Source organism: Tachyglossus aculeatus, chromosome X1 (genome assembly GCF_015852505.1).
Source record: "Tachyglossus aculeatus isolate mTacAcu1 chromosome X1, mTacAcu1.pri, whole genome shotgun sequence".
Taxonomy (NCBI): domain Eukaryota; kingdom Metazoa; phylum Chordata; class Mammalia; order Monotremata; family Tachyglossidae; genus Tachyglossus; species Tachyglossus aculeatus.
The window spans coordinates 92,748,105-92,767,757 of record NC_052101.1 but is presented as its reverse complement, the minus strand read 5'-3'; the positions used below and the strand labels follow the sequence as shown (position 1 = coordinate 92,767,757).

The following is a 19,653-nucleotide window of genomic DNA, read 5'->3' as shown; positions in this document are numbered from 1 at the left end:
TGAGGCATTCACAGAGGCTGTAATTCAACCCACTTGTGTGGGGTGAAGGTCTCCTCCCCCTAGACACATGTGCTGGGGCAGTGTTTACAGGGCAGAGGAGTTGGCTTGTCTCTCTGAAGGTTGGGAAAATGATTTCCGGGCACCTCAGGCTGTGGGATCCACTAAGGGCATATCTGCTGTAGGACCTATAACCTCCTGGCTCAAGAGCTCTAGATTAGCCCTCTAGATAGAGGCTCCAAGGAGTCATGATTGAAGTAACCATGAAGGTGGCAGGTTCAAAGCAAACACAAGGAAACAGTTCTTCACCTAGTAGGTGGCAAGCATTTGGAATTCATTGCCACAAGAAGTTGTGCAGACTGAAAATATCAAGTGGGTTTGGAGATATTCATGGATAAGAAGTATTTGTGTGTCAGATTAAGAGATAGCAGGTAGTCCACCCTCATCCTTGAGAATAGATGTCCAGAAGTCAACCAGCACACAGTTCCTTCAGGCATCTGGTTGGCACTGAGAGAAAATCCTAGGCTCAATTGTCAGTGGATCTCAACCAGTGATGGTGTTTCCCTAATAGTTGTCGGGAACCCTCCAGAAAATGTTCTCTTACTAATATGTGTGGAGGTACCAGGCCCCGCCCAAGGTGGCCAACTCCCACCCTTGATTTAAGTCCATCAGTGGTATTTATTGAGCACAGAGGGCTAAACTCCTGGCAGAGTACAAAAGATTTAGAAGGCGCAGTCTCAAGCTCAGCATTTTTAAGCTGAATAAAAGATCTGTAGTTTGCGGTTGGGGGTGTGGGACGGTCTTCCAGGACTCATCATTGGGTTTATCTTTTCTCCTCGCAGCTGCCTGTCGTGTGTGAATGGCTCCTTCCCCTGCCACTGGTGTAAGTACCGCCACATCTGCACCCACAATGTTGCCGACTGCTCCTTCCAGGAAGGCCGGGTCAACATGTCTGAGGTAAGGCTCCTCTGGGCTGGCTGAACTTCTGGAGAAAATTGAGATGCCCACTGACCTTTGTGGGTCACTGGGCTCAGAGGGCAGAACCCGCTCTCTATCCTGTTTCCACTCCCACCCTCCATCTCAGAAGGGCCTCTCCACTTCTCCCATTAACTCAGAGTTCATTTGGTTTTTTCCTTCCCATGCCCCACTTTCCTCCCTGGGACATTTTTTTTTTAAATGGTACTTGTTAAGTGTTTACAAAGTTCCAGGCCCTGTACTAAGCACTGGAGTAGATACAAGATAAACAGTCCATGTTCCACATGGGGCTCACACTTACCTTGCTTTTGCTTTCCTCTTCTTCTCCCATTCTCCTTAGTAGGGCACTACCTCGACAGAAGCTCCTGATTTTTATCTCCTTATCTAATCCTTCCCTCCCTTCCCGTAATGTCACTGGAAATATTGGGTTGCAGATACCTTTGAAGTTAATGATCCATCTCTCATCTCTCCTTTCCTTTCCCTCATCTCCTTCACCCAGGAGTTAGCCCTGGTAGACGGATATGTTGCAAAATCTCAGGCAGACACAATTTGGCTGGCCTTCCCAAATGGCCATTCACTGTGCTATTCAGGCCCCATTTCCTTCTACTGCTCCATGAACCAAAAAGCTAAGAGTGGGGTTAACAACCCCCAACCCTTCCCTATCACATGTGCCAAAAGATGAAATGCCAATCTCTCTTGCCTGGACGCCATGTCCCCCTCTGGCTTTCAGTCTGTCTTTCATATTTGTTGCAGCCTTCTCAAGCTTCCTGTGCCTTTCCCTGGCAGCCAGAGGACAAGACTATGGTTTTAGGCAAGCGAAATCCTGAGCCACAGCCTGGAATGCACTCTTCTGGCCTCCTCTCCCCATCCCCCAACCGCATCCCCCCCACCCCCTACATACACACACACACGCACACAGTCCCAACACAGTCAGAGGACATGGGTTCTAATACTGGCTCCACCACTGTGTGACCTTGGGCAAGTCACTTAACTTCTCTGTGCCTCAGTTACCTCATCTGTAAAATGGGGATTAAGGCTGAGAGCCCCATGTGGGACAGGGACTGTGTCCAACCTGATTACCTTGTATCAACCCCCGTACTTAGAACAGTGCTTGGCACATAGCAAATGCTTAACAAATACTATCATTTCTTATTATTATTACTAGTAGTAGTGATAATATATAAAATAATATAAATAATATAAAATAATAATAATAAAATAATATAAAAACCTAGCCACCATGTGGGCTAAGAGATTATAATGTGTCTCCCAACCCCAAAATCCCTCTCCTTCAAAGCCCTTCTAAATAACCACCACCTCCAGGAAGCTTTCACCACTTGCTCTCTCCAACCTTCCCGGTTAGACCATCCCCTCGATTTTAGCACTCTTATGCTCTTATCTGTTGGTTTATTTGCTTTTGATTTCTTTATCCTCTTGGTGTCTATTACTGATGTGAAAGGGTTTTGAGGTGAAAGTACATGGGTAAAATAAGTGCCATACAAATCCAAGATATTTATCTTCTCTCATCCTCTTAAAACTATTGTATATTCATCAGTTTGTGTCTGCTTGTCTCCCCCATTACCCTGTAAGCACCTCGAGATCATTTCTTTTACTTCATCTGTCTGTCCCCCAAGCAGCTGGCACAGCTCCACATTCAGTAGTCAGTCAATCTGGTGGTGGTGGTGGTAATGGTGGTGTTGGTGACCATCTGTAGTAAACTCACTTTGAATTCTTCCCCATTCAGACTCCCCAGAAGAGAGTGGAGAGAGCAGCTGATTGATTTTTCTTTTAGTCCAGTTGCCTGCTTTCTCTCAGACAGTGGGCCCATGGGCCAATACTTGTTTTGTGCCTTTCCAGGCAGCTTAAAAGCCTTGGGGAACTTTCCTTCCCAGGAAGTAAATCAGAAACTGAAATGATTAACTGTGGCAGGGCAACTTGTCTATTCTCCCAAGTAATTTGAAGAAATGCTTAGTAATTGATAGTAATTAGTTACTAATTATTTTGGTTCCTGGATAATATAGTGGCTTTATTTTATTCATGGCTCCTAGGCCCCTCTCTTTCAGCACCAAAGTTTCTTGTGGCCATGGCTGAATATTTATGATGCACTGAGCAATTCTGAAATAATTTTTTTTTAAATCAGGGGTGATTCTGTCTCCTTTCAGTCCCTACTTCTGGGGCTACCTTAGGAGTTAACCAGGATATGGATATCTAGGAGGGCAACCTGGTGCCATTGGGCTCGGCGAGTCATTGGCTCTGGCGCAGCAGTCTTATGCCCACTCTGGTCTGCCCTGAAGTGGCCCCTAATCCCTGAGGAAGCCTCAGAACCAACTAGCTCCAGCGGTCCCCTCCCATCTCAAATGACTGCTGGGTTCAGGACTGTTCTGGACTGGATCGTGTAGGGCCTCTGTAGAGAAGCCCTACACCACAAAGAGAGACAGGGAGAGCATTGCCATATATTCTTCAGTCTTTGCCCCACTGTGACTCTACCTCTCCTGAACACAACTCACTACTCTCACAACCTGGAACGATGAGAGTGGTATTTATTAAGCTTACTACGTGGCAAGCACCATGCTAAGTGCTGGGGTAGGTACAAGATAATTAGATCAGACACCATCCTTGACCCATATGGGGCTGGCAGTCTATGGGAGAGGGGGAACAGGTATCTTAATCCCCATTTTGCAGATGAGGAAAACTGATGCATAGAGAAGTGAAGTGACTTCCCCAAGGTCACACAGCAGAAAAGTGGTAGAGCTGGGATTAGAACCCACGTTTCCTGATTTCACTAGACCAAACTGCTCCCATGAAGACAACATGGGTTTTGCCTCTGGGGTGAGGATTCTTTGAATTTCCCTGAACTTGGTTTTTTTTTTTTTCTAGAGGGTGTTGGTGAGGAGAGGGACTGTTTTGGGGATCTCTGCAAACTAGCAAATATATGCATAGCAAAATAGCAAATAGCAAAAGTCAGGAGCTCAATTCCAACCTTTGGATGAGGCCCCACACTGCCTTGGTCTCCTTGGTAGCCCTCGGATCTGAGGTTATCCAGACTGATCTGGACCTTTGGGGTCCACTGTTCAGCTGAGAGCACCAAGCCTTTCCACCCCTCACCAGATGCCTGTTTATGGCTCTGTGTTCCTCCATGACAAGAGTCTGTGCTCCAAGCCTCAGATTTGGCTGGCCTGGGGTTTGTTTCGCTGACTTACTGTCAGGTCACTTTGGTTCTATAAATAATCCAAATCACACCAGCAGCCAGACTGACCTCTGGGCTCAGCCATCCACCTGTGGGCAGAAGGCAGCGCTGGCCTTTCCTTTCAACCCTCCAGTCTGGTGTCAGGAATCCCAGTGCAGGTGCCAGGCAGAGTGATGCTAAACAGACCCTCTGTTTGACTCGGACTGTGGCTGTTCCACTGAGGGCGTTTGACGAGAGGTCTTTGGGGGCAGCTCATGAAGTTGAGGCTTCTGGTTTTTGAAATTTTGCCTCCACTTGGCAGTGGGGATGTCAGGGAATCAGTGTGGCCTAGTACAGAGAGTGTAGGCCTGGGAGTCAGGAGACCTGAGTTCTAATCCTGGTTCTGCCACATACCTGCTGTGTGACCTTGGGCAAACTATTTCATTCCTCTGGGCCTCAGTTTCCTCCTCTGTGGTGTGGGGATTAAATACCTGTTCTCCCTCTTCGCTAGACTGTGAGCTCCGTGTAGGACCGGTATCTTGTACCTACCCCAACACTTAGCACAGTACTTCACACATAGTAAGCACTTAAAAATGCTAGTGTTATAATCATCATCATCACAGCTCACAACTGAGCACAGAAGGAACACCCCATGAGTATTGCTCGAATGGCTCTACTCTTTGCATTCAAAGTGGAATCAAAGTATTGGACATAGCCAGTCACTACAGTTGCCCTGCTGGCTCTTGATCTACAATACTGCTAAATATCCATGCATCTTTCTGACACTAGAGTCCTCTTGACTTCCCAAATTGGTCCATTGTGTCATGGGGCCTGTTAGCTGTTGGGCTTCACTGCTTCGGTGACATCCCGGTTTCAGGTGCTGGGTGCCTTGACAGCTCAGGGGATGCCACAGCAGCAAATGTCTGCCCAGACTTACTCCCTACACCCCAAAGTCACGGCCACCCAACAACCACACATAGCATTTGTATATTGTAATATACAGCATATTGTATCACTGTATATGCGATTTCTGAGTTTATTCTGCTGGTTCAGCCTGATGGACTTGTGATGTATCCTTGTTCTTCCTCCCACTCCCACTGTTTGTAAATGATTTTGCTCTGCCTATTTTCCCCCATTAGACTGTAAGCTGCGTGAGGGGCTGGGAATGTGAATAAGACTTCTGTAGTGCTCACTTAAGTGCTTAGTCCACTGCTCTGCATTCTGTGTGCACTCAGTAAATCCCATTAGTTAAATGATTGATTGATCGCTGGGCTGACCCAGATTCACTGAGCACCATCGTGTTCGGCTCTGAATTGGATCCCAGGTGAGGCTTCAGTTGCCTGGAGAGTCATAGGAGTTTGTATCTAATCCAGGGCGGAGTCAGTGATCCTAGATCTTTATGGGGATGCTCAGGTTGCACAACCAAACCGGGGTGCTTTAGTGACCTTGTCTTGCCTTATGCCGTTGAGTCATTTCCGACCCATAGCGGCACCATGGTCACAGCTCTCCCAGAATGCCCCGCTCTCCATCTGTTCTAGCAGTGAATCCATAGGGTTTTCTTGATAAAAATACGGAAGTGGTGGTTTACCATTGCCTCCTTCCGCGCAGTAAACTTGAGTCTCTGCCCTCGACTCTCTCGTGTGCCGCTGCTGCCTGGCACAAGTGAGTTTTGACTTGTAGCAGATTACCTTCCACTCGCTAGCCACTGCCCAAGCTAGGAATGGAATGGAAATGCTTCTGCTTGGCTCTCCCTCCCATAGCTGAGACTGGTAGAGTACTGGGAACTCTCCAGGTGTGACCCTGAGAGGGGCTTTAGTAACCTAGACCCTACTTAGTCCCACAGGTGCAGGTGATTCATGGGCAGGGAGAGGGATTTCTGCATTTCCACACAGGCATCTGGAAATAACGAGTTGAACTGGAGGTTGTTATCAGGAGTGGTCTCCAGGTCAGGGATCTGGAGGAGTCTTGGGTCGTCCCCTAGATTTGTAAACTCCTTGAGGGCAGGGTTCATTTCTTCCAACTCTGTTGTATTGTACTCTGTCAAGTGCCTAGTACAGTGCTTGACATACAGTAAGTGCTTAATAAATACCACCGGTTGAATGATTCTCCAATCCCAAGAACCCTGGGGTGACCCAATCACTTACTGGCTCCCAGGGTTGGCTTTTCTGCAAGGTCAGGAATTTCCACAGGGATTCCAAGTTGAACCAGATTCTCAACCACCTGTGTGTCAGGGAGGGGAATGATGAGCTGGTCTCTGCTCACTTCACCATTTCAGTTTCCCTGACCCAATTCAATCAACCTGGACAGGGCATTGGCGATCCAGGTTAGCTGGCACCATCCTGACTTTAAGAAGCTTTGCTCTCTGCAGTTATCATCCTTGCCATGCTGACTCAGCCTCTGTAGGTGATGCCCTCAGAGGAGGTTCAAAAAGAGGGAGTGTTATATGGAGTACCATGTCTTGAATGGAGGAACTGGGAGCCTGGGTCCTTCCCAAATCCAGCCCGTGGAAGGTCTTCATTGCATGTTGACTGCACAGAGCACTCTAGCCATTGCCGGGCAGGGAGTCAGTCAGCTGGGAAACAAGGGTCAACAAGAGGAAACAAGGTGAAACAAGGGCCTTGAGCCTCCTACTTGAACGAGACTGAGAGATGTTGGTTTTCCAGCTCATTGGACATGGCCTTAAAGCTCTTCCCTTTAGGGTGGGCACGGAAGGGCCGAAACATGGCTAAGTGGCAGTCCTCTGCCTTGGGCTCTGTTGTCTCAACACTGGCAGGAAGGACTGAGAGCTGCAGGGGACACTTGGGAGTTTCTCAGGGGTGGGTGGGGAATGTGTCTGTTTATTGTTATATTGTAGTCTCCCACACTGTAAGTGCTCACTAAATACCTTTGACTGACTGACCGGGTGTGACCCATGCCACAGGATGGCCACTGTTTCTCTCTCATCCCTTTGGGGGCTGATGCTTGGCCCTCTGCCCACCCTTCCCCTGGGTCTGGCATGATCTTTTCTCCATGGTGCCCGCTCTGTCCTCTATCTGGGGACATGGGCAAGGTGGCATAAGGCAGGGGTATCCAACACATGGACCGCCTGGCTGACAGCAGAATGTAACCTGCCTGAGATTTTTAGCAAGATGTTTTTCCCTAATGAGCTAGTACACCTCTGAATCACTAGGCCAGTAGAGCCATGTCAGAATTGTAATGTGCCCTGACTGAATCCACCCCCAGATCTAGAGAACAGTTCAGTCTGTTCAATACCAGTAGTCTCATTGACTTGATCAGCATTGATCAATGGCTAGCACTAGGCTTTTAACTGTCTACTTTTGTCCTCATAAAGTTGATTAAACAGTTTTTTAAACTTTTTTCATTACAGCTTAAAAAAATCCATATTTTTGAACAGCTAGCAGGCTACACTTCACCATCATTATCAATAAAGGACATTCACATGGGCTACACATACATGGATTTCTGATCATGAGTCCTGCTATTGAACCAATCTGGATGCTCCAGGGTTAGGGACTGCCCTGTTTCTGTGCCCCATTTGGGACATTTCCTTCTTGGGTTCCCCTGGCAAACAAACTTGCCTACCTCAGTTAGTCATCCCTGGACACCAGCCCAATATGGGACCTTTTCCATTAGTGGTGGCACCCAAAGCCTTGTGTCCCTCCTGAACAGACCCCCTTCTCCCTGAATGGAGCTCCCTGAATAAGGAGAAGGTGGGCCATCCTATTGGGAATTGGGCAGAATGGGAATGAGGCAGGATTTAAGAGTCCACTGGAGTAGGAGGGGGAAAGGAGGTGGGGAGAGAGAGAGGGGTTCCCCTCCCCACTGTGCTCTGGCCAGGTCAATTTTTGGTTTAGTGTATGGCCACTGAGGAAAAGAAGCAGCATTACCTAGTGGATAGCACAAGGGCCGGGGGGTCAGCAGGACCTGAGTTCTAATTCCAGCTTTGCCCCTTGTCTAATGTGTAACTCTGGGTGAGTCATGTCTGCGCCTCAGTTACCTCACCTTTAATATGGGGATTTAAGACTGTGAGCACCATGTGAGACATGGACTGTGTCCAACCCAATTAGCTTGTATCTACCCCAGTGCTTAGTACAGTCCTGGTACGTTGTTAGCGCTTAACAAGTACCATAAAAAAAACAAAAACTGTTCCTGGCATGGAGGGTGTTGACTCACATATAGTCCCAAGGAAAACCCTTGGAAAGAGTCTGGGGTTCTGGGGTTGGGGTAGTTCTAACTCCAGACTCTTTTTGTGTCTGTGAGTTTGAGCTCCAGGGGCAAGCTCAGACCTGGGCCAGGAGGTTTGCAGGCACTGCCGCTCCCAGGGCTCTTTATTTGGTTTTAATAACAGCACAGAGAGATAAGGGCCCCGGTGAGAGTTGGGACCAGCTCGGTTACCAGCAATTACTGGCTACACCGTTCTGAGATCAGGGCCAGATTAAACTTCCATCAAATCATATTTACAGAAGCTGTCCTTCCTCTGCACAGTGAGTTATCTGGAAGGAGCTTGAGGCAGGGAAAATCTCTTTCTCTGAGCTGAGAGCATGGGTCAGAGACAATAGGCAGTGAAGGGAGGGATTCAGTGTTCAGCCTGGGGCTCTGTGCTTCTGAAAGCCCCCTCTTCCTCCTCTTATTCCACCTCCTCCTTCTCCTCCTCCTCCTTGTGAATCTCAGTTAATCCCGGGAACCCCCAGTGCCTGATGGGTGTGCTACCTTGCAGGATATTGTAGACTATTGGTAGGGGTCAGAATTAGACAGCAGCAGCTTGGATCGCTACCCCAGTGTGTCTCAGTGGTGCAGCACAAGATACCCACAGCCGGAAGGAGTGTTGGCTCCAGGCCTCCGTGCTCCAGGCCAGCAAGGGGTTAAGCTAAGGCAGCCGGCCGGGGGTGGGGTGGGGGGCTGCTGTGAATGAGCTGCTTCATGAAAGTTGCAGGAAAAGCTGGCCTCTGGAGTTAGGGTGTGGGGAGAGAGAGTGTGGTGGAGGTGGGCAGGGCTGGGCTGGGGAATTGTAGGTCACAACATCCCCCTGGGGTTGGCTTTCTTGGACGGCTGGCAGAAAGCCCTGCACAGTGTGCTGAGGCAGGGCTGCTCAGCACAGAGGGCTTCCCAGCCTCCTCGCTAGAGCCAGGTGCTTCCTGTTTTGGAGTTGGGGTGGGGGAGGAATATTTTCTGAATTAGACACAGCTCCCTACAGACTGAGAACACATGACAGAGGGAGGAAGCCCGGGAGTCCCACGGCACCTCCCGCTGGCCCAGGGCATTGCTGGGGCTGTGGAGTCGGGGCCTTATGTACTCCCAGGTGGGGGTGAAGGGTGCCCCTGAAAGGGCATGTAGGAGAAGAAGTGTCTGGAAGTTTCTGTTCTCTGGGTTGGCTCTTTCCTTTGTGTGTCTGTGTCCTCCACCTTCCAGTCACATTCACTGTGTGCTTATGGGGACCCCCTCCAAGGCACAGCGCCCAGCAGGAATAGCCGCCCTTGCTAATTGATAACCCAAAGGAGTATTGTCCTTTGGAGGTGGGTGGACAGACGCCAGTACATTCTGAGAGGGTTACCCTGGCAACTGAAAAGACACCCTATGGGCAGTTGTCCTACTGGGGAAGAGGGGAATATGGCCAGCAGGGGAATGACAGCAAATCCACCTTCTATCACCAGAATCGGCCTCTGCTCCCTCCCTGCTGTGGACAGAGCAGGAGCCAACCTCCTGGCTAAGGAAGGTCAAGGAACCTTCCTGTGGCCAAGCTAGGGGCAAGAGGCATCCCCCTCCTCCCAACCCAGCTGGAGCTCCACAGGAAATGTAGCCAGTTCTCAGGGCAAAACACACATCTAGCAGGGAGGCGGTATGGTCTGGCAGAAAGAGTGCTGATCTGAGAAGCAGGAGACTTGAGTTCTAGCCCTGGCTTTGCCCTGGCCTTCTGTTTGACCTTGGGGAAGCCACATAACCTCTCCACCCCATTTCTTCATCTGTAAAATGGGCATACTAATTCCTGCTGTGCCCTAGCACAAAGAGATGGTTTGAGGATAAAGAAAATAACAGATTGAAAGTGGTTTGAGAAGGAAAAGTGCTGTATAAATTCAGGGTGGTAGTATTTAAGGATGGGCCCTGAATAACTCACATTTGCACACACGCACGCACGCACGCACACACACACACACACACACACACACACACATATACATGTGCCCCACTGCACCCTCTCCTCCTCCCCACCCCATGTGAGCTGAGCTGTTCAGCTGGGCCCCAAGATGGTCTTTCTGGAAGCAGCCTGGCTGGGTTATTCCTGCTTCATTCTCCATCGCCACTTACTGAAATTAGCATCTCCCTGACAGGCAGAAAAAGTAAACTTGAGTTTCTCTATAAAGTCTGGGAACCGCCAGAGAGCTGGGTCTGAGACACACTCCTCTGGAGACCCAGTGACTTTGATTCCCGGATTGCCTGGTTTCAAAACACACTATTATTTTTCTCTATTTAAAGGTAGTCACTCTGAGAAGCCTGATTCCTCAGGCTCCCAATCCTCTACTGGGCTCAGCACTGCAAGGAAGACAGGGGGATTGCATCAGGCTATCGTTCCCGAAGGAGCCAGCTGGTGGGACCTGGAGCTGTTTTTCCACCTGCCCTGGGCTATTTTTGTGCCCTCTCCCCGCTCCCCCGAGCCCTGTCTCTGAACTGGCAGCCCTCTGTGGAGAACTAGTTCTGAGATTCAGTGCCATGGCATGGTCAGGGATCCAAATCAGCTTATTCCTTGAGAGCTCCCCTTGCCGCCTGCCTTGTTCAGAGGTGTCTGGGAATTGTGCCTGTCTGAATTCGAGTCAGGCTGATGTTTTTCTCCGTGGGATGAATATGGAGACTGTGCTAACAAGATAAGGTGCCTGGCTGGGGGCACGTGCACATTTTGTGGCCTGCAGCTTTGGCTTCTGCCCCTCTAGGTGGTGAGCCCTTTGTGGTTGGAGAATGTGTCTGCCCAAATCTATTATATTGCACTTTCCCAAGCACTTAGGACAGTGCTCTGTACACAGTAAGCTCTCAATAAGTATTACTGATTGATTGATTGGTTCTTCTGTCTCGGTGCCTTGGCTTCTGCCCCCTCTGCCTTTGGATTTGTTCGAAGGGCCGAGGCCATGGTCATCATCACCAACCATGTTGACCGGGGGCCTGTTGTGTGCAGAACCCTAAATTAGTCTTTAGGAACCCAAGGTATGAGACAGGATCCCTGCCTTTGAGTCACGCCCATTCAAATGAGGGAAGATAGTCAAGAATATTCAAGAGCATGAGAATAGATATAAGTAATGCATAAGTGAGTACCGCAATTACAAGTAGACAAATTAAGTGCATTGGAGGGGCCAGGTGGTTGAAGAGATGGCCCGAATGGACGGCTGGAGGATTAATCTAGGAGTGGGTCCTGGAAGAGGTGTTTTTTTAAAAGGGCTTTGAAGGAGGAGAGGGACATGGTTTAGCGACATCAAGGAGCAAGCTATGGACTCTTCCCTCTCCCCGGGTCCAAGTAGGCTCCAACTGTTGGGTGCATTTGTGATTTAGAGTTCAGAGATGTGGCTGCTTGCAGAATTTGAGGGGTGGCTGCGAAGGCCAAGAACTCTGGGTATTGGTCTGGTGGCAACTGGGAGTGGAAGTGGCTTCTGAAATCAAGTCACCCACCAGATGAATGAATTGGGTAAGCGGAGTCCTATTCTACTGGACTTCCCACTTTCCAAGGTGACCTTGGATTTGATGACTTTCTTCTCCATCACTTTCCTGCCTCTTTACCTTGCACCTGGCCCTTATCAGGATCACCTTCACGGGGCAGACAAGTCACAGGGGATTGTTGTACCGTAGGGTTAGTAGACATTGTCCCTGCCCTCAAGGAACTAGGTATCTGCAGGGAGGGGGGAAAGATTACTTTAATGCCTGTTTTTTTGCCCCCTAGATTGTAAACCCCTTGAGGGCAGGGATCATGTCTACTCTGTTCTCTCCTGAGTACTCAGTGGAGTGCACTACACACAGTAGGTGCTCAATTTGTACCATTGATGATGGCTTCTTTCCCCAGCATTGTGGGTGTTGGGGAGCCAGTGTAGTGCTGTGGCTTATGCATCTTCTTGTTGCTCCCTCCAGGACTGCCCACAGATCCTCCCCTCCACCCAGATCTACGTGCCTGTGGGTGTGGTGAAACCCATCACCCTTGCAGCCAAGAATCTGCCCCAGCCGCAGTCGGGGCAGCGAAACTACGAGTGCATCTTCCACATCCCTGGAAACCCCGCTCGGGTCACGGCGCTGCGATTCAACAGCACCAGCATCCAGTGCCAGAACACGTCGGTGAGTCTGCCTCCTCTAATCCTACCCTGGGACTTTGGGAGACGAGACTCCCTCCTGGTCTAAAGCTCTCATGTTTGACTCAGCTGCAGGGAGGCTAGATCTGACAGGGAGGGGTGTCTCGGAGAGGAATGATGGCATAGAGCCTGCACCTTCCTCCTTCTTCCTCTCTGCCACCTAGAGGGTGGCTCACGTGTGGTTTGCAGTTCTTCCTGTGATGGGTAAAATGGAGATGGAAATAATTCCTGCCCGGTCCCCTGGGGGACCATGGTCTCAGAGCTGTTCTAAGCCTCCTACTGCCCCCCAAGATTGGGCCCAGGCTCACATGTGTCCCATCTGTTTACTTTGTCCAGTTACTCTCTGTGATATCCCCTGCTGGGAGCTCTGGAGGCACTTCTTCCAGGGATTCCCCAGAATTCCCCTTCCCTTCAGGAGGTCAGTTACCCTGCACAGACCACCTGCCTCATCCCAGTTACTCCTGATTACTACCTCTGGGGCTAGAAATGAAGTCAGTTAGTGGGCCTGGCTGGTCAGTTGGTGTTTCGGAGAGAAGGGGGAGAAGAAGAGGGGAATTACCATCGACTGCAGCCCAAACGCCTCTTCCTCCTCACTATGACACTGAGTTTAAGATCCAAGATTTTCTCCCTCTGCTTCAAGGCCAGGATGCTCCAAATTTCTTAGCCTTCCTTGTCTTCCCCCTATTTTCCTGCTTTCCTTCTCCCTTCCTCATTTCTCCCAGACCATCCATATGCCCCTGTCCCATTTTCTGTTTATCTGGTTGTGTTCTCTGGGCCTAGGGTGGACACTAATCACACTCAAAAACCCTTTGCCAAACCAGAAGCCAAAGGTCTATGTAGGGTATGTAATTTCTTGCAATTAGTTCATTAAGGACACCATAAAAAGGATCTTTGTGGAAATCTGCAGACTCTAGAGTGTGTTGCCTGGTAGACCCCTGTCCCTCTTCCAGTCAATCAATTGGTGGTGTCGAGCACTTACTGTGTGCAGAGCACTCTACTAAGTGCTTGGGAGAGTACAATACAACAGAGCTGGTAGACATTCTCCCTGCCCACAAGGAGCTTACAGTCTTCAGGAGAAGACATTGTTCCTTGTTCCAGAGCCATTGTATTTCCCCTTCAGGCTTCTATGAAAATGGGCACTGCTTCTGAGCTGTGAAATTCCAAACATGTAGGTGGCCTGTGCAATATCCAAACTGGACTGAGGACAGATCAGTTGCACATCACATTGGACTGTCTGGTATAAAACCATACTAAAAGCCACTCTGTGCGATTTGTGAATCTAATCAAAAAGATAGATAGACAAAATAGCCATCTGGTGGAAATGGTGGACTGGTGGAAACTCATTGGGCTGATTGGTTTTGTAGCTAGCTGTGAGTCTGATGTAAATAATTTTCTTTATCTGTACAATATGTATGGGCCTATGTAAAGCCATCGATGTTGCCTCACTTTGATTGCTTGATCGTAAACCCCTGTGGTGCAGGAATGTTCATTCATTCAATCTACCCCAACGCTTAGTGCAGTGCTTGGCATGTAGTAAGCGCTTAATAAATGCCATCATCATCATCATATTTATTGAGCACTTACTGTGTGCAAAGCACTGTACTAAGCACTTGGGAGACACATTCCTTGCCCACAACGAGCTCACAGTCTAGAGGGGGCATCTAGAATGTGGCTGTTTATCTAGAATCTGGCTGTTTATCTAGAATCTGGCTGTTTACCTTTTGGTTTCAACTCCAAACACAGGTCTGTGCACTTTTGGGCACTTGATACTGAAGAATTGACGGGAGAGCTTGTTCTGAGCAGGGAATGAGTCTGCTAACTCTGTTGTGTTGTAGTCTCCCAAGCACTTAGTACAGTGTTCTGCACTGTAAGCACTCAATAAATACCATTGATGGATTGATTGAGAGCAGTGGGGGGAGGTGCCCCTCACTGGCTCCTTACAATCTCCCACTTTGGCAGGACTAGGTACTGTTTCAAGGCAGATCAGAGAAGCAGTGTGGCTTAGTGGAAAGAGCACGGGCTTGGGAGTCAAAGGTCATGGGTTTGAATCCCAGCTCTGCCAATTGTCAGCTGTGTGACCATGGGCAAGTCACTTAATTTCTCTGGGCCTCAGTTACCTCATCTGTAAAATGAGGATTAAGACTGTGAGCCCCCTGTGGGACAACCTGATCACCTTGTAACCTCTCCAGTGCTTAGAACAGTGCTTTGCACATAGTAAGCGCTTAATAAATGCCATTATTATTATTATTATTATTTGATCAGAGAGTGGTATCCTTAGCCATGGGGTGGAGACTTGTAGGGAGTGAAGTCATCGATTTGGGGGAAAGGCAGAGCTGTGACTGTAGGGTCTTCATAAAAACTACATTGGAGCAGTAATGGAGCATCTCCTGGACTCAGTCCTGGCAATGTCTGGGCACCTTCTGTTTGCAGGGCACTGGATGACATATTCAGGGACATCAGGGGGAGGTATAAAACATGATTCCTGCCCTCAAAGAGCTTACAGTCTCATAGGGAAGACAACTAGATGTAAGTGGATGAATATTCAAGAATTAAGAGTGTGAGAACAGATCTGAGTTATAAATCCAAATGGACAAATAAATCCATAAGAAGTTTTTTAAATAAATAAGTACAGTAGAGTGCTAAGGTGGCTGAGGGGCTGGCATGCCTGGGGAGAAAGAAGGATTAATCAGAGAGTTGGTTCTGGAGCCAGATTTTGAAGGAGTTTGGCAGAGCTGAGTGGAGGGATCCTTTCTGGTAAGGGAGAGGTGTGAGCAGTGGCCTGGAGGTGGGAGAGTCTAGTGTGCGAGACATTTAGGAGGTTTGCCTGATAAGTGCAGAGAGCATGGGCTGGAGACAGTCAATCAGTGGTATTTAGTGTTTCTTGTGTACAGAGCACTGTACCAAAGACTTGGGGGAGGGTACAATACAATGGAGTTGGTAGACACAATCCCTGTCCTCAAGGAACAAAGTAAGAAAACAAATAGGTTAGAGGGAACCAATTGATAGAGAGTCTCAAATACAATGTTTACTAGTTACCTATCTCACTAGGTCACATGTGTATGCATTTTTATCCTTGCAGATTGTCTCTTTGTATAACTGTGTCCTTCCTGTCTCCCCATCAGGGGACTGGAGCTGGTTTTGTTCTTCCTTTACTTCCCCCATGATGCCTAGGACAATGATCTGAACACACTTGGCACTCAACAGAATCTGACTGACTGACGTCAGTACCTAGCTGATGGATGGCCTTCTAGCCATCAAGAAGAGGAAACACCAAAGAAGTGTGATTTTATTATTATTATTATTTTTTGTGGAAGTGAACACAGACATCAGTTGGGCTGGACCAAGGTCATTTAGGCCCTTGAAAAGGCAGATCTGGATTTGGGACAGGGGGCAGTCTCTAGAAAGGGAATCCCCTCCCTATCTCCTGCTTCATATGGCCGTTGACTCTTCCATAATAGCATTTGTTAAGCACTTACTATGTACCAGGCACTGTACTAAGTGCTGGACTAACTGTGGTAACCTTGTCCAGACTGGGCTGCTCCCTCATAGATCATGTACCTCTGCCTTGATACTAGGTTCTATCTTTCCATTTCTCTCCTCTTGTCAAAATCTGGAGAGACTCGAAGTTGGTGCTTTAGTTAGACCCAATCAAGGAGCCCCCTTACTGGTTCTTTCAATATCTGAAATCTTAAAATCTCCATGGGAGAGTGGCTGACCTTGTCCCCATTCTCTGTCCCTTCCTCTGGGGTGGACTATCCCGAAGGATGATTAGAATAGAATGGGGAACTGATGACCAGTCTCTTTCCAGTCCTTTACACCATCCTCATGATGTAAATTTAGCTGTGGGTTGGGGAAGGGGCCTCTTCAGCTTATGGGCCTGACATGGTTCAGGAGGTCAGGTTGAGATTGAGGCCTTAATCAAAGAAAGCTTTCAAAATAGCGTGCATATAGAGAAGCAGCGTGGCTTAGTGGAAAGAGCAGGGGCTTGGGAGTCAGAGGTTGTGGGTTCTAATCCTGGCTCTGCCACTTGTCAGCTGTGTGACTTTGGGCAAGTCCCTTAACTTCTCTGGGCCTCAGTTACCTCATCTGTAAAATGGGAATTAAGACTGTGAGCCCCATGTGGGACAACCTGATGACCTTGTATCTACCCCAGCGCTTAGAACAGTGTTTGGCACATAGTAAGCGCTTAACAAATACCATCATTATTATAATTATTATTATATAGCTATACTGCCATCGTTCTTTCCCTTCTATTCCCGAAAATGTACAGTGGGGATTAGAGGGCAAATCTTAAACCTTCTACTGCTTCCAGACAGACTGTAAAACCTACAAAAATCAGAAATTGGACCCAAATAGGCAAGTGTTGTCCTCTCAAATGAGAGAAGGGCAGCAGCCAGGCCATGACAGCTAGGATAGCTGGTAAAGTGGACTGAAGACCCTCTTCCTGACTCATTATTCCAGAGCTATTTCTTAATACATGCATTTTTTTTGCTTCACACTGTCTCCTGGGGTTTTTTAAGCTCTTGAGAGAAGGGTTTGCATGGGATTTACTTGAAAGGAAAGAAAACCTAGGAACATAGACTGTAAGCTCCCTCTAGACTGTTGTGGGCAGTGAGTGTGTCTACGAACTCTGTTGTGTTGTTCACTTCCCAAGCACTTAGTACAGTGCTCTGCACACAGTAAACACTCAATAAATACCATTGATTAATTCACTGATAAAGACCTCAATATTTCAATAAAATCTCTTAAGAATCCTTATGAACTTGACACCTTTCCTGTAAGGACCTCCAAGTACTTCTGCCTGGGGCAGCAAATTGCATTCATCTTTCACTGATGGGGTAACTGAGTCATAGCTGGGAGGAGTAACATTCCTAAGAGAAGCAGCGTGGCTCAGTGGAAAGAGCACGGGCTTTGGAGTCAGAGGTCATAGGTTCAAATCCTGGCTTTGCTAATTGTCAGCTGTGTGACTTTGGGCAAGTCACTTCTCTGTGCCTCAGTTCCCTCAGCTGTAAAATGGGGATGAAGACTGTGAGCCCCCCATGGGACAACCTGATGCCCCCCGTGGGACAACCTGATCATCTTATAACCTCCCCAGCGCTTAGAACAATGCTTTCCACATAGTAAGCGCTTAATAAATGCCATCATTATTATTATTCAGGTCACAGAGCCAACTGGACTGACGACTCCCTCATCCCATCTCCCAGACCTCTCACCTGCTTTCAGTCTTTTGATGGTTTGGACAAAGCATTCTTCTTTGTTAGGGAATGTGTTCTTTGACCCAAATTTACTGAATGGTCTTGGTGCTGAGCAGCCCGGAGAAGACTGGGGAGACTTGAGGCATTATCTGAATGTGCCCAGGGGCGAACTTACTCCCTTACCCAGCGCTCCCTCTCCTTCTACATCACCCTTGCACTTGGAGCTGTACTCTTTAAGCACTTGATATTCAGCCCATCCGCAGCCCCGCAGCACTTATGGGCAGATCCATAATTTATATTAATGTCTGTCTCCCCATCTAGACTGTAGGCTCCTTGTAAGCAGGGAACATTTCCACTCATATTCTCCCAAGTGCCTAGTACATTGCTGTGCAAATAGTCAACACTCAGCAAATTCCACTGACTGATTGAGTCCATCAGTTGTCACTGCACCCAACTCTCCTGGTCAGGGCTCTCTTACCAGTGGAGCTACCCTTTTACTCAAATTAGGAGAAATTTCTCCTCTGCTCCTTTCCCCTCCAGCCCTGAGCCCACACTGACCATCAAAGGCAGACTCTTAATTCCTTCATTTCCCAGGAACAATCACAGGTGGGAGTCAGCCTTTTGATTTCCTGCTCTTCATTTAACACCTCCCCCCCATCTGCCCCCACCCCCCATTAAACATCCTCAGTGAAATCAATCAATCAACTCCCATTAAACATCCTAAGTGAAATCAATCAATCGATCATGTTTATTGAGTGCTTAGTGTGCAGAGCACTGTACTAAGTGCTTGGAAGAGAACAATACAACAGAGTTGGTAGACACATTCCCAGCAGCTCCATTGGCTGGTCTTGCCAAATTGACATCCCACTGCCCTCAGCCTTGCTGTCCTCTGGATTGAAAAATTCAGAAGTATATTTGATAGTTTCATGTGAAAATACAGTCACGCAGCAACCCGGAATGAAGATCCTTGGTTTAAATGGAACTGAAAGTCACGTTGGCTGCATGGAAGAGCTCTGAGAGGCTTCCAGTCTCTCCGAATACCGCCTTACCAGGAGGACTTTCACTCGACTTAATGCATGAATTCTCTCAACTTCCCTTGCAGGCCAGCGTTATCACCGAGACATATTGAGACACAGTGAAGGGAAAGTGACTTATTTCTGACCAGCCCATGAATAGGCAATTAGCGACAAGAATTCTTTCCTCCCAGCTTTCCTCTTTGCTTCACCCCTTTCCTCTGCTGCCAATGAAATGCTTGTGCAGCTGGCAGCTCTCTAGACTGTAACTCCCTCAGTCAATCAATAAATCAATCAACCATATTTATTGAGCGCTTATTGTGTGCAGAACACTGTACTGAGCACTTGGGAGAGTACAGTATACCAGCATAACACACACATTCCCAAGTTTACAGTCTAGAGGGGGAGATCTAGAGGGGGAGACAGACATTACTATGAATAAATAAATAATAGATATGTACATAAGTGCCGTGGGGCTGGGAGGAGGGGTGAATACAGGGAAAAAAGGTGATGCAGAAGGGAGTGGAAGAAAAGGAAAAGAGGGCTTAGGAAAGGCCTCTTGGAGATGTGTCTTCTATAAGGCTTTGAAGGGAGTGGGGAGAGTGATTATCGGATATTACGAGGGAGGGCGTTCCAGACCAGAAGCAGGGCGTGGGTGAGAGGTTGGCGGCTAGATAGTCGAGATTGAGGTACAGTGAGTAGGTTGCCATTAGAGGTGCAAAGTGTGCAGGCTGGGTTGAAGTAGGAGAGTAGTGAGGTGAGGTAGGAGGGGGCAAGGTGATTAAGTGTTTTAAAGTTGATGGTAAGGAGTTTCTGTTTGATGCGAAAGTGGATGGGCAACCACTGGAGCTTCTTGAAGAGTGAGGAAACATGGACTGAATATTTTTGTAGAACAGTGATTTGGGCAGTAGACTGAAGTATGGATTGGCATGGGGAAAGGTAGTATGGAGACTGATACAGTAATCAAGGTGGGATAGGATAAGTTCTTG

At 48.2% G+C, this 19,653-nt stretch overlaps 1 protein-coding gene and 1 non-coding gene across 2 annotated transcripts in view; one reads left to right on the top strand and one right to left on the bottom strand.

Moving 5' to 3' along the window:
* PLXNA1 (plexin A1) overlaps positions 1-19,653 on the top strand; it is a 249,591-nt gene that overhangs the window by 168,782 nt on the left and 61,156 nt on the right. Inside the window, exons 9-10 of the mRNA XM_038772017.1 lie at positions 840-954; positions 12,242-12,442. Of these exons, the coding sequence (XP_038627945.1) occupies positions 840-954; positions 12,242-12,442 (316 nt within the window). The remainder of the gene's footprint in view (positions 1-839; positions 955-12,241; positions 12,443-19,653) is intronic.
* Positions 5,811-5,948, bottom strand: LOC119920297. The gene has a single exon (XR_005448053.1). It is a non-coding gene; the product is annotated as a small nucleolar RNA SNORA7 (small nucleolar RNA).